The following is a 15121-nucleotide window of genomic DNA, read 5'->3' as shown; positions in this document are numbered from 1 at the left end:
TCTCGTCTCTCTTTCTCTCTCTCGCATCTTCCTCTCTCCTCTCTCTCACACACAACACACGACACACACACACACACACACCACTCTCCTCCGTTCTCCTCAAACACACACACACACGACACCACACACAACCACACTCTCTCTCTCTCACGACAACACACACACACACACACACACACACACACACTTCTCTCTCTCTCCAACACACATCACGACACACACACCACACACACATGGCACATCACACACATCACACACACACTCTCTCTCCTCTCGACCACACGCTTCCACGACAGCACCACACACACTCTCACCGCACACAATCGTCTCCTTCTCTCCACACAAGAACCCGCTCCACACAACCACACACACACACAAGCGCACACAGACACTCTCACACACACACACACACACACTCTCCAACACAACACACTCTCCTGACACACACACACACAACCACACACACACACACTCTCTCCTGACACACACACACAACACCACACACACACCACACCCACTCTCTCCGTCTCTGATTGAACAGCTCTGGTAACAAGTTCCACTCTTTGTCCGCCCCCGGGACCCGCGTCCGCTCCCTGTTAGCTCGTCTACAAACTGCCGCGGAGCTGCCCTGTCAATCAAACACCAGCCCATGGTCCCCTCCCCCGGAGAACCTTCCAGCCCCAACACAACATCTCTCCTCCTCCTCGTCTCCTCCTCTCCTCCTCTTCCCTCTCTTTAACTTCCTCCCTTCTTCACTGAGCCTCACTGCCCCTTGCTGCACATCACGTGGCTTTGTTCCCACCGGCGACGAACTCAGATCGGTGCTTCGAGTGTGGACCGAACACAAACAAACACTACTGAGGAAGGAAGGCGCGAAGGAAGGAAGGAAGGAAGGAAGGAAGGAAGGAAGGAAGAAGGGAAGAGAAGGGCGCCCGGTAGCTCGAGTGGTCAAAGCGAGCTTCCAATGGTAACAGAGTCCTTGCTGCAGGTTCGAATCCGTCTGCTGTCTGTTCTTCAGCTGTCTCTGTCGAATAAAGCCAAAAGTACTTTAAGAAAAGAAACAGACTGAGAGTAAACCAAATCAATAAACTCTGCCCCCACGGCCCCCACCGTGAGCTGACGAGCTATAAAGCTGCTCAAGTCCGCTCGCCTGTTACACTGAGCAAGAGCCAGAGGAGGGAAGAGGAACAAGAAGAAGAAATCGTGTCTGCTGGATCAGTTTTGTTTCTGCCTCAGACGCTCGTTAGAGCTCGTTAGAGCTCGTTAGAGCTCGTTAAGGCTCAGAGGTTGCCGTAGTGATTCAGGAGGCGGGGTCGTGTCAGAAGGTCAGAGTGTGTTTGTTTGTTTTCAGATGCAGATACACAGTTTACCTCAGTGTTTTCAGTGTTTTCAGTGTTTTCAGTGTTCATATCATGGGAACTTCATGTGAATCCAGAATACGGCTGCAGTTGGTTGTTTTTGTTGCTTCTACAGTAACTCAGTTAATGTACTCACTTACTTTCCCACCCTGGTTGTAAATGTGATGTCACAGAGCTCAGACCTCCTCGCTGATGGAGGAGGAGGAGGAGGAGGAGGAGGAGGAGAAAGATCCTGCCTCTTTCAGAGAAATAAAAAGTGATGAGTGTGACAGCGGTGATAATCCCTCGTTCACATCATATTACAGAGATTACAGCAGCCAATCAGCTTTACTGCAGCAGATCAGCTGGAGGAAGAGGAAGAGGAAGAGGAAGCAGAGCGAAGGTCAATAATGTCATTAGTTTATCAGAGCAGCAGGTTTCCAACCAGTGAAACCAGTAACTGTGACCCTCACACACACTGGGAGCTGCTTTTATCTTCTGATGGAGCTAGGCTAACAGTTTCCCCCTGCTTCCAGTCTTTGTGCTAAGCTAGGCTAACAGTCCCCCCACCCAACCTTAATTATTGGATTGACTTGGAAAAATGTTCATGTGTTTCTCTATGGAGGCCCATTTCTCTGCATTACACAGAGTAACATAAGTTCTTTATATATCTTATACACACATATACATTTATATCATCCAGGACCAGCTGTAGGTCCTGGATCTCTTCCTCTCCTCGTCCTCAAAGTCCGCCGCTCTTTAATCCCAACCCCACGCTTTCTATTCGGGGGGACTGTCGGGCTGAACGTGCAGCCACAATCCTCTGGATCTGGTCCGACCCGATCAGAAACCATTCAGCCGCTCACAAGTTTCTCTTTGTTTTCACTGACAGGAGCAGAAACTGACTTCATATTCATCAGAAACAGTAAACTGGGTTTAATTATCAGTGAGAGATAGAAGGAGAGAGGAAGGAGAGATAGAAGGAGAAAGGAAGGATGGATGAAGGAGAGAGGAAGGATGGATGAAGGAGAGATAGAAGGAGAGATGAAGGAGAGATGAAGGAGGGATGAAGGAGAGATGAAGGAGAGATGAAGGAGGGATGAAGGAGGGATGAAGGAGAGATGAGGGTCTTATTTCCTGTCAGTATAAAGGAGTGTACAGTGTGTAAGCTGATCCCAGAGCAGCAGCAGCAGCAGCAGCAGCAGCAGCAGCAGCTTTAATAATTTCAGTGTGAAGCGTTGTGGCAGCCGGCCGTGGCGGCTCTGAGCCAGCACCGGGTCGGACTCACACTTAATAGAAGTGATAAAGAGGCTGCCAGCTGGCAGGAAAACCTCCTCTGAGTCCTGATACTCCTAAATCCTCATGAGACCAGGAGGGAGGGGGGCTGAAGGAGGCCACCACTCCACATTCAGAACTTATCCAGGATTCACAAAACACACATTTAAAAGCCTTTTCCAGGATATTTCTCCAGGATATTTGGGTTCTGTTGTATTTCAAGGTTGTTTTCAAACTTTGGTTCTCAGCGGTTCTGGTTCTGGTTCACAGACTTTCCAGTACTTTACAAACCTGAACATTATAAGATTTTCCAGGTTTTCCAGGACTGTTTACTTTCTCTCTGTGAATATGATCCTCGTCCTCACTGGATGACTGACAGGACTGAAGATAATAGAGGGCCAGTCGGGGTCCCGGGGCCAACAGGGGCCACATGAGGGGAGGGGTCACTGTGTGTGTGTGTGTGTGTGTGTGCCTCATATTGTTTCTGTGGGGGAGGGGCGGGGTTAATGATATGGGCGGTATGAGGGAGGGGGGCGGTTTGATTGACAGGTGGCAGATATTTGGGCCTTAGAAATCTCTTTTCTGGTGTTTAAACTTTAACCTCACACACTGAGGCATTGTGGGTAATCCTTGCGTCCTCACACTGGTGGATTTAACCACAGACACTGCTAACTGTGATTTATGCACACACTGGGTCGCCGTGGTAACCAGAGACAGAGAGGCCCGAGTCGTGTTACAGTGAACATGTGGCTGCTACTGTGTGTTAATATGATCCCACATACTCTGAATATTACACGACTCAGGAATCTGTAACCTCCATAACTCCTGTCAGTACGACTGCAACGCTGCTACTGAGGTTGTTAAAGCTTCATATGTTTAATATCAGTGTGTGTGTGTGTGTGTGTGTGTGAGTGTGTGTGTGTGTGTGGTAGGATCAGGTTTTCAGACGTCAGATCAGATAGTTTTGTCTCGTAGCTTGTAGCTTCTTGTCTGAACCTGAAGGAAACAATGTGGGTATTGTAGCTGAGCCTGTCAGGACAGAGTCAGGTATCATTAACACACACCACACACACACACACACACAGACACAGTGACACAATGGGCTGCAGAGTATCTCCAGAGAGCATTGATCATGTGACTGTGGACAGAAATAATAAAGCTGTGGGAAAATCTGCTGATGGACGACACTTCATTCAGTAATTGTTCACATAAAATATATATACCATTAACAACATCTATAATCTGTAATCTATATCATTAAACAGTGTATAAACATGTTCTATATATAATCAATAATCAGAAGCTGGTCATACATTGTACCTGTTACCATCCACTGTTTAAGATACACAGTCACATGGTTGTCTCGCTCCTCTTTCTGTGTTTGTATCGGCAGCCTCTCTGTGGTTTGTTCCATAGCCGGGGTCTGCTCCGACTGAAAACTGCTGTTTTTATCATCTACGTCGGTGAATTAAGGATTTATTTCCACCAAACCAGAGTTGGTGATTGTTGGAAACACTAACAGAGACGCTTTAATGAGTTTTATTCTGTTTCTGTCTCATAGTTTTGGTCTGAGATGCTCTAATGCAAGATCTAGTGGCAAGTGAACTTTGTATATAACCTTTATGGTGGGATGTTTTTAATAGCATAAGATAGTTAGTCTCATCGTAATGGAGTCTGACTTTAGATACAGAAGAAAAATAAAGTTTTGGCCTTAAAATGTTTCTGAGGTTTTTTGTGGTTAAAAACAACACAAATGAGCAGAAATGTTGATTATTATAAGTAAAAGTTATTTATACCAAATATCCAGTCGTTGAATTGGACCAAAAATGGTGCCGGTACCCGAATTCAACCCTAATCCTTCTGGCGTTTTTTATCCTTCTTAACAAGGACATTTTCACTGCGGTTTTCTATACGGAGACACAATTACCACCAGCATTACTGGACACAGTTTCTCATTAATAATACAGTTAGTACCATGGATCACATTGGCTGGGGAAGCTATACTAACATATAGTTGTGTATTTTGTTAGTGATAACGTTGGCTAACTGTCGGACCCTTTAACTGGGAATAAATGGAGGAAACCTGCAGGAAGAGACAGGAAGTAGATACTGTGTGTACAGAATCGACCAACGTAGTAAAGATGAAACATAAATGAAGAATGTGGATCTGTGAGGCTGTGGAGCAACGTCAGTGACTCCACTGATATCAGTTTGTTTTCAGCACTCTGGTGGCCCCACCTGCATGAAGTACTCCTCCAGCAGGCAGTCGACCCACGGCTCAGCCACCTCCATGGGCCGCACCTCGTTGGAGATGTCGCAGCACTTGATGAGCACCATCTTCAGCTGCAGGGAGGGTCCGAGGGCAAAGGTCACCATGAACAGAGGGTTATTATATTACCAACGTACGTATATACACCAACGCTGGAAACATACAGTAGTTTCATAATAGTGAACTGCAGTTAGCGTTATCTGCTATGTTCCTACATTTTATTTGGACCATATTTAAGTTACGTTACAATCTGTTCACTAATTGTTAATAAAAAGACGTTTTTTGTGGTAAATAAATAAAAATCTACATCTCAGAGGGAATTATTGTACTTTTTACTGCACCAATAAGTGAAATGCGTGCAGGTGTTCTTACACAGGTGAGGTGTTCCTCGTCCGTGTATTCAAAATTGTCGACTTTCTGCTTGAAGGAGTCCAGGATCTCACCGTGTCGCGCCATGTCTGTGGCCAGGATCAGTGTGATGGTTCCCTGAAAGCGTGAACGGGGACGGATGTCAAACTCTGGACCTTTAAACACCTGCATGGTCACGTGGTAAAAGGCGGTAAAAGGTGCGTCCGTACCTGTCGTATCTGTTTGAAGGCCTCTGGGTCAAAGCTGGAGAAGATGTTGCAGTCGGGCTGAGAGAAGATCTGGAAGGCCACGGCGCAGTGGTGGTTCTCCAGAGGGGAGATGTCGTTGTAGCGGACCGCCAACTCCGTTCTGGCGTTGATCTGGTACCTGAGAGAGAGAGAGAGAGAGAGTCAGAGAGAGAGAGAGACAGAGACAGATAAAATAAAATAATAAAATAAATAAACAAAAAATGTTTTTAAAATAAAAAAGTTATTTTGAAAAAAAAAGCAAAACCAAAAAATAAATAAATTTTGTTTTAAAATAAAAATGGAAAATGGAAAAAAAAAACCTGTTTTCCATTTATGTGTTATATAAACACGTCTTGTTTAACTGCACAGTTCAAATTACACTTATCACAGAAAAAAACACAAATTACCTTTTTTACGTGTCTTTTTTTGTTTGGAAAATAAAGAAAAAAAAAAGTTTTTTGTTGAACATATTTATACATGTTTTTTTTTCTTTTTTTTTTCATTTGAAAAGTAAAACCCTAAAAAGACTTGTTTTCTGGACGCTAAAAATGTTGCTGTAGTTTATCCCACAAACTGTTTCAAACAAAATTAAACACTAGCGATCGAGACGAGGAGCTAATATGATATTTACATATTCCAGATAAACACATTATTTCCAGGATTTTTGGTCATTTTAATCAATTTCCGTGACTGGGAACTCGTCTCTAAATTCAGAGTTTTCCACGTTTTCCAGGACGTGTGGGAACGCTGCTGGAGGAGGCGTAAAGGAAGGCGTGTGCGTGTCTTACGTGTTGTTGAATCCGGGGTGATCGAGGTCGTGACACACAGCAGCTGTCATGAGAATCAAGATGTCGACCTGAGTGAACTTCTCCTAGAAAACGAACACAAACATATTTATATTAATTAATTAATGCATCAATTAAGTCTCAAACTCAGAAACCATGTGTTTTTATGGAACAAACAACTAATTAAATGAATCAATAAAATAATCTGAAGTGCCGCACTAATTAACTTCTACAGTTCCATAAAGTCTGGGGACATTACGAGCAACAGATCAAAATACCGACTTTCCCTCCTGAGTATTTAAGCTCCAAAAACCTCTGGATCCTACCTGTACATTTCCCATAATGCACCTCTAGAGCCACAGCAGACTGTGGTCATACGACTCCTCCTGAGCAGCAGATTAATGGTGAATGTGAACGTCTACATGCTGTTAAATGTCATGACATTTAAGCATCTCAGCATGTTGACCTTTCAGTGCTGTTAACTCCAGAATGAATATGCAGCCTGTGTGACCACGAAAGGCCACGGCGTCACTGTGTCGGTGTGTCGGTGTTTTGGCGTTACGTTCGCCGCCTTGTTGGTTAATGGCGGCTCGTATTCCAGATAAACAATAAAATATGTTTGTAAAACCATTTGAGGGAACAGATTATTGTTTTGAAATGAGAAAAAACTAAAAGACAGAAAATGTCGTTTTTCTTTTTAGAAACAAAATAACAGAAGAATAAGTTTTAAAACAAACGATGAAAAACAAGTTGGTTTTTTCATGTTTTTTAAATTATTTTCAAAACTAAAAGACGGAAAATTTCATTTTTTGTTTTTTGTTATTTATTTTAAAAACAAAAAATTGTCACACTTTTGTTTTTTAAACAAAAAATTGGCAGATTTTGCTTTTTTTATTTTAAACAAAAAATGCAAAACAGCTTATTTCCCAATTTTCAGAAAAAAGTTTTAAAACAAAATAAATAAATTGGTTGTTGTTTCATATTTCTTAAGTATTTTTATAACTAAAAGATGGAAAATCGAAAGTCGTTTTTTTGTTTTAGTTATTTGTTTTTTTAACAAAAAAAGGAAAACATTGTTTTTTTTTTTATTTAAAACAAAAAACGGAAAACGGCTCATTTCCTAATTTTGGTTTTCTCATTTCAAGAACAATCTGAGATCCATATCTGCCATCGCACGTGTTTGCAACTTTGATGCTGAGCTTCGCGTAGTTGAGAAGCTGGAATCACGACACTGAGAAACACGAGCGTCAAGTCACGATAGAAGCCCGCCGTAACTCCCCCTGCTTTATGGGATATGTTTTGTACACTATATGAGGGAGAGGATAGTTAACTAAAAACATTATAGCTGATAGGGAAGAAACTGGAGAACTAGAGAAAAATACAAGAGAGGAGACGAATAGAGAGACTTATATTATTAGGGCTCATACATACATATGAGAGTCGACTCATTTCTCCATAAGACTGAATGGTATCTGTGTGTTATTGCCCCCTGCTGGTTGTTACATAGACGGCAGGTTTAAGATTAAGAGGTTTAAGAGGTTGTTTATGACGTTGGCTTACAGCCGTCATTGAGTCGAGCAGCTGGGTACCTGCAGGCTGCAGAGGCAGATCATGCTGTACATCATCTGGGTGACACAGAAACAGTGGCGGAAGTTGTGGAAGGGGTTGTTCTTGTAGTTGTCATGAATACAAAGCTACAGAGAGAGAGAGAGAGAGAGAGAGGAGGGGGTGAGACCTGCATCAAATCAGTGAATCCAGATATGTAGTTTATGTAGACCGGCTCCAGGTCTCACCAGCCATCTCTTCAGTGTGATGGGGTTGATGTTGAAGTCTCTGACCAGGCCCAGGTCGTGGTACATGTGTTCCAGACAGCTCAGCATCTGTTAGAGCAAAGGATCAGTGGGAGGTGATGAGATAAGGTTTTAAATTCACTAAAAGCTGTTTCTGTGCAGCGTAATGATGGATACAAAGCTGAAGGAACGGGCTGGTTCTGCAGCGCACTGCACAAGATTTACCTATAAAACCTTGACTCATACTAACATAATCTCTGTGTATGTCTGCAGCCTGTGTGTTCTCTTTCTGTTGGGTGGTTTGGTGTCACATTTAACACATTAATTATTGGTAATTCTTTAAGTAACGTGTTAAAGGTGCGACTCGTCTCTTCAAACTTCTATGTGAACATATATCACACTCGTACATCTACCTAACTCATGACTTTTATCTTCCGTACTGTCGGATCAATAGCGTCTCTTTGGAACAATCTATCACTACAATCAATATCTACATTATCTTTATTCAAAAATCATCTAAAAAAGTTGAAGTTTAATATGTTTCTTTAATATTTTTTAAAAGTTAGTATTAGTTTTTGAAAGAAGTAATCTTCCTCATCTCTGCTAGCAGCTAGAGGCGCTAGGCTACATTAGCTGCTACTAACATAAACCAAGTCTCTGACCGAACAGTCGGCGGTGGAGCTGCATTGTGGGTAATGTAGGGTAGAAAATGTGGAATAAACAAAAAAGACAATGGGCCTCATTCACTAATATGTGCGTATCACGGAGAATCAATCAATCAATCAATCAATCAATCTTATTTATATATATAGAACCTTTCAAACTAATCGACGCCAAAACAACCAAAACAAGTTAATTAAATAAGACAAAAAAAAAACAATAATGTTCGAGGTGGAAGCCAGAAACGGTAAAAACAGCGTTCCCAGGCATCCTGGAAAACCTGGAAAAACAAGAACATTTAGAGTAGTTTTCCAGTCCAACCTGAATATTGATTAAAATGACTAAATATCCTATAAACTTTATATTGTAGCTCCTCACTCAGATCACCTACATAAACCTGGGTGTGTATTTAGTTTAAAACTTGACTGTTGGTTAAATATTAGATATTATAGATTATGATACTTCAATATCTACGTGCATACAACCTATTAATGATCACATATATTGATTAGAACTGTTACTTACGGGCTGTCGTCAAATTAATTATAAATTTGCCTGAAACTGCAGCTTTTATGAGCGTTTGTGAGCAACTGCTGTCCTGTATTGTTAAGAAAAACTCCTGGAAAGGTCCTGGATATTGATTTGTTAAAAAGAGTGGGAAGCCTCAAACCTTTCCTGTGTGTTGCAATGTGTTGAATCCCGTATTTGTGTGTGAAACGTTTGTGAATGAGGCCCAAAATCAAACCTGTTCATTATTTTACTTATTGATTATGTTATATTTAATTATAAAGTCTCCATCTCCGACTTCTGTTCGGTCAGATTAAAGTCGGCAGCTCTCACTTAAAAACACATTTTCTGACTTATAACTTAAAGACATAATATTGAACAATTAGGACATTATTAATAGCACATACACTGATCAATAATCAGTTGATTCATCAGCAATAATTTACCTTGATGAGGAGTTAATCAGTGCATTAATCAGAGCAGAGTCTCACCTCATTGGGCTCCCACTGCCAAGCATCGAATGTAGGTAATCTAAGAGCTTCTACTGTCTCCTTAGACAGGTGGTACTACACACACACACAGGGCAGACGGGGCAGACGGGGCAGACGGGGGGGAGGGGGAGGAGAGAGGGGTATTGTGGGTGAGACGGGTTAAGCAAGCTGGTCAGTCTTACCTCGTTGGCCTCCCACAGCCAGACGTCGAAGGCGGGTTTTTTGAGGGCGTCTATGGTCTGTTGTGACAGCATGTACTGCAGGCAACAGAGCGCGCAGTTAACCCTGTCCACCTCCGCCTGGCTCGGGGGCACAGCTACTATACAGCTACTGTACGGCTACTATACACCTTTATATACCTTTATACACTTGTATACACCGTTATATACCTTTACATTCCATTATACACCTTTGTATACCTTTATATACCTACTCTACAGCTACTATACCGCTTTATATACCTTTATATACCTTTATATACCTTTATATACCTTTATATACCTACTATACAGCTACTATACAGCTGCTATACACCTTTATATACCTTTATACACTTGTATACACCGTTATATACCTTTACATGCCATTATACACCTTTGTATACCTTTATATACCTACTATACAGCTACTGTACGGCTACTATACACCTTTATACACCTTTATATACCTACTCTACATCTACTATACAGGTACTGTACAGCTGTATAAACCTTTATTTACCTTTATATACCTACTCTACAGCTACTATACAGCTACTGTACAGCTATATATACCTTTATATACCTGTATATACCTTTATTCACCTACTCTACAGGTACTATACTGCTATATACACCATTTCATTACTACGGAAGCCCTGAACGGCAAGTGAAATACATTTTAATACAAAATAATAACTTAGAAGCTCCTATGGAAATTAAATTCACCTATTATCACAAGAAAAAAACCCAACTTGCCTTCCAGGGCTTCCGTAGCTTACAGATATATAATGTTTATCAATGTTTAAATATTGTTCAGTTATTATGTGACACTGAAGAAGAGATGTATCTGTACTGATTATCTCACAGTGACCTACTGTACTGAACCTGATCTATAAAACAATGGACCTCCCAACTGCACAAAATCAAACATTAATCAATCACATTTGTTCTCTGCGGGTTCCTGGAACCACGGTGGGTTGGTATTTCTAATCAGACCTGACATCAACAATACCTGGTAGGAGCCTTACCTTGGGGTAAGAGGGCACATCTCTGCGAGGAGTCAGCTTTTTATTGTCCTCCAGGAAGTTACTGGAAGAAGAAACACAGAAAAATAATGAATAAAACAAAGTCACTACTACTGTTTCTGAAGTAATAATAATGAATATATGACATTTAATGATATATAATACATAGGATAGTTATCTGTTACCTTTAATACTGCTGGTGCATGTTCTCATGTTTAGGTCTAATACTATCAATTACATTTAAAGGGGCTTTATCAGCAGAGAAAACAGATGTTTACATTGACAAAACAAGTGTAAAATACACGTTTCTACAGACTAGTTTATGTTTTCTTTTACTATTGTTATAATAATAATAATAGTTTCTATTTAAAGCTTCTACAGTACGTGAGAGACAGTCTGTGCTCACTGGTATAAATATCTGTCTGTGTCTGTCGTCACCTGTTGTTTCTGGACGCCATCTCCTCGCGGAGCTTCTTGATGTCGTTGCGACATTTCTCGATCTCCACCACCTTCATCCCCTCCACTGCAGACAGACAGAGTCTCTCATTAGCACCCGGCGGCCCCATTAAAGCTAACACCGTTACTCCTGACTCTGTACTGAAAGTCAAACTTGGTTAAAGCATTAAAGTGAGTTCAGTAACCATTCAGCTCCAGCTTCAGTAAAGGTGGTGTCTTTATTCTGTTTTACCTTCGTTTAACCAGAGAACCAATTCTCCTTTACAGTGACGACCCGATCGAGAGGCAGCTACTTACAGTTCAAACGGTAAATACACAACAGAGAGGAAAGTACTGTGTTCCAGAGAGGAAGTGATCAGAAACTAATTCAATTACTGAGTTATTAGAGGAGGATAATGGAGTAAAATGTGCCGTTTCAGTGACTTTTGCAGCTCGTTCCAGGAGTTGAGTGAGCGGAGATATGGAGAGGATCTGACGCCTGCTGAGGAGTGAAGGCCGGTTAAGTAAAGAGAGTACAGAGTTACAGTGATGTGACGAAAGCAGGTGACGGCCCGATCAATGACTGGAGGCGAACCTGTAGATTCAATCCGATAATCCAGTGACAGGAAACTGATTGTTGATGTTAGAGTTCATTTAAACAGAGAGAGGCTGGGGAGGAAGCTGCTGGCCGGCGGGGTGGCGGGCGGGGGCGGGGCTGTGTGAGCTAAATAACCCAGCTGATTTGTTCTGTATCGATCAATACCCAGCAGCCTTATCGGCCCTCTCCTCCTCTCCTCCCTCCTCCTCCTCCCTCCTCCTCCTCCTCCTCCACCTACTGAAACTGACTGAGGTCGACAACACTTCAGCTCCCACTGAAACAGGTGACCATGGCGACCAGAGCGATGAGAGGACGGAGATCTGTGTGGGTGCCACGCTGTTTCCGTGGCGACCAGGTATCCAGGCAGTCGGCGTGCTCGTGTGAAGTGTGTGTGTGCGTCAGATCTCAAACTACTACTACACTATCCCGCCGCTCGGAGAGAGGAATCTGTTTTATTTTAAATTAGAATTCAGGAAACTGATCTCTCTCCGTTTATGTGTTTATCTTAGTGCCTGGAATAACAACAACAACAACAACAACAACAACAGTTTACTAATAACTATGTTAACATGCTAACTTAACATATAACTGCTGAGGGGCCTTTGAGCAAGGCACCGGTCCTCTACTTGATTATTGATACCAATGACATAATCAGCCGATTCTTTATCCCTTATTGATCCCTGATCGTTTTGTGGAACAACAGTGTGGAGAGTTGAAGCCAGACTATTATTGGATGGATTAGGATTAAATGTGGTTCATACGTTCACGTTTTCCTCAGGATGAACTTTGCTACAGAATTAAAACGTTGCTTCCACTGCTGTCAAATGTTCCCGTATATTAGCGATGGGTATTTTATGCTTTTAATTTTTATATCTTTTAATTGTCAAACTATTAATTTTATAATATGTTTAAGCTGTTTTAAGTTTGTAGCCAGTGTCGTCAATCATATCAGAATTTTACAATTTTAAAACTAAAAACAAAAAAACAACAAAAGTCATATTAATCCATTAATAACATCAGATATAGCCGTAAAACACCCACATTTAGAATAATAATGATAATGTAGATGATGAGAAAACAACTCTTATTCATTAAAATAAGAATAAGAATAAAAAATAAAACATTTTACATCCAAATGAAGCTCACATTTTTACCAAATTTTATGAAAATCTGCAGAAAAAAATGCTAATTTAAGCATTTATTCATCCACATAATAATAATAATAACAATAATAGTAAAAATAATAAGGATCTAAAAGAAAATATCAAAAATATTAAATTGTGAGGTTTTGTTTTTGTTAAAAATCCATAAAAACATAAAAGCTGCATTAAGTAACTTTTACATATTTACATTTGTTGAAACTTTCACTATATCCTGACAGTATTACATTATAGAGCAATATGGGTTGTTTTAAGACTGATACTGATCTCAGAGGAATTAATAAACCAATATATTGTGAATATTTGAGCTGGAATTAAAACTAATTGTGACTCTGCAAAGAAGGCTGCTTTCTTAAACAAATAACTTCATTAAAGAATATTTAAATTAAATACTCCTTAAGATGTTAAATAATTTAACATATAGGTTACACTGTCAACCAATTCCAGAAATGAACACTGAGAAAATATAGAATAAATAAAAATAAAATGAATAGCTAAACATCAATACTGTAAAAACTACAACCCCTTTTGCTTTATATACATATTATATTATATTATATATTAACTCCAGTAAAAAAAGACCCGACCCTGCTTTGAAGCGTCGTACTGCCAACAGTCGAGTTTCGAACTAAATACATGGGTGATCCGAGTGCTGGGATTAAAACATTTTCCAGGACAACGTAGATTATTTTCAGGATATTTGGTCATTTTAACCAAATTCCAGGTGTTTCCATGACTACAAAAAAAGCCAATAATATCTACTACAGGAGAGAGTCTGTGGTTCTTCTGGTTTGGTTTTGATCAATATTTGACGATCTTGGAACAAGACTCAATCAACTGTCCTTACAGTATCCCAATACATCACAATACACTGAATATTAACGATACACTCTGGATTCGATACAAGTCACAATATGATTTGGATTGAAGAGAAATTATAACTGAAAAAGATTATTTTATTTTCTAATATTTCTTTATCAAATTAAAGAATCATTTTTTTATTTTGAAGGGAAACAATGCATACTTCCTTTGTGCCTCGATATCATGATTTATTTTTCATCTCACGCATATTTGTATTGTGATGTAACTACCTTTACATTCGCCAGGTTCTTAGGATTAAAGAGACGAACTATCCTGGTAAAATGAATGAAAAACAAAACGAGTTCAGCTCTGCAAACACAACGGACGCTTCACACTAACCTTGTTTGTTGCTCGGTGGCCTGAATTGACTGGCTGCTAAATAAAACATAGCGATAAATTAAAGATAGCGCTCGTAGGCCTTGAACGTGGATGCTCCCCGTGCTCGCCATTATGCTCTAGAGTGTCTTCCCTTTACCCTTGAGGGACTCGCCCTCACTTTGCTGCACACACACACACACACACACACACACACACATCCCCTGCCACAGGTAGGTAATAGAAAAACATATCAGTATGATGTATGCTCAGCCTTGGTTTCTCCCTCCTGGAATCCCATCGAGCATCATTTGTGCGCCAACGTCCTCGGCACCTTTCCATAGGTGGCAAGGTAATTAACACACGGGAGTCGCAGCTCAGCGAGAGACAAATCACAGCCTGAAGAGAGGGAACGCAATCACAGAGAGACGTGGGATAGGTGAAGGGAAAAAGATGGAAGGTTTACAACTAATTTCCTGAATTAACACCTGTTTTACCCTCATACTTCTCAGGGTTCACACTCTTTAAGGAATCCTTTTCCTGGACAGCATTTTAATGGTACATCTAGCATTGACTTTAACTTTAACTTTAACTTTATGAGGCTGAAAAGATGCTGCAAGTCCAATCCACTCACTGACAGTATATATAATGGACAGAGCTTCCGGGTCTGTGAAGAGTCTCAAACCTGCAATACAAACCGATAGTATAGAGTCTTAAGCAGAAATGAGTCGACTTCTCAGTTGATTTATGAGCTCAGTAAACAGTTTCCTGATGAGTTTCTGGTCTCAGTCTCTAGTTTCAGTCTTCTTCCATACAG

The 15121-nt window shown here is 40.8% G+C and overlaps 1 protein-coding gene across 2 annotated transcripts in view; it reads right to left on the bottom strand.

Annotated features, from left to right (window-relative positions):
• Nucleotides 1-4850: 4850 nt before the first annotated feature.
• The window catches only part of pde9a (phosphodiesterase 9A), a gene marked incomplete at its 3' end in the record, with an annotated part of 27623 nt that continues 17352 nt past the window's right edge, over nt 4851-15121 (bottom strand). The window contains 9 exon segments of one of the 2 annotated variants that reach the window (XM_035676731.1): nt 4851-4955; nt 5254-5367; nt 5460-5616; nt 6266-6348; nt 7852-7956; nt 8056-8142; nt 9711-9785; nt 10939-10999; nt 11374-11458. In XM_035676731.1, the coding sequence (XP_035532624.1) occupies nt 4851-4955; nt 5254-5367; nt 5460-5616; nt 6266-6348; nt 7852-7956; nt 8056-8142; nt 9711-9785; nt 10939-10999; nt 11374-11458 (872 nt within the window). 2 annotated transcript variants of the gene reach the window in all.

Source organism: Morone saxatilis, unplaced genomic scaffold, assembly GCF_004916995.1.
Source record: "Morone saxatilis isolate NCDOM2014 unplaced genomic scaffold, NCSU_SB_2.0 Contig5, whole genome shotgun sequence".
NCBI lineage: Eukaryota > Metazoa > Chordata > Actinopteri > Moronidae > Morone > Morone saxatilis.
Note: the sequence above shows the minus strand (reverse complement) of the source record. Positions and strands in the feature narration are given on the sequence as shown.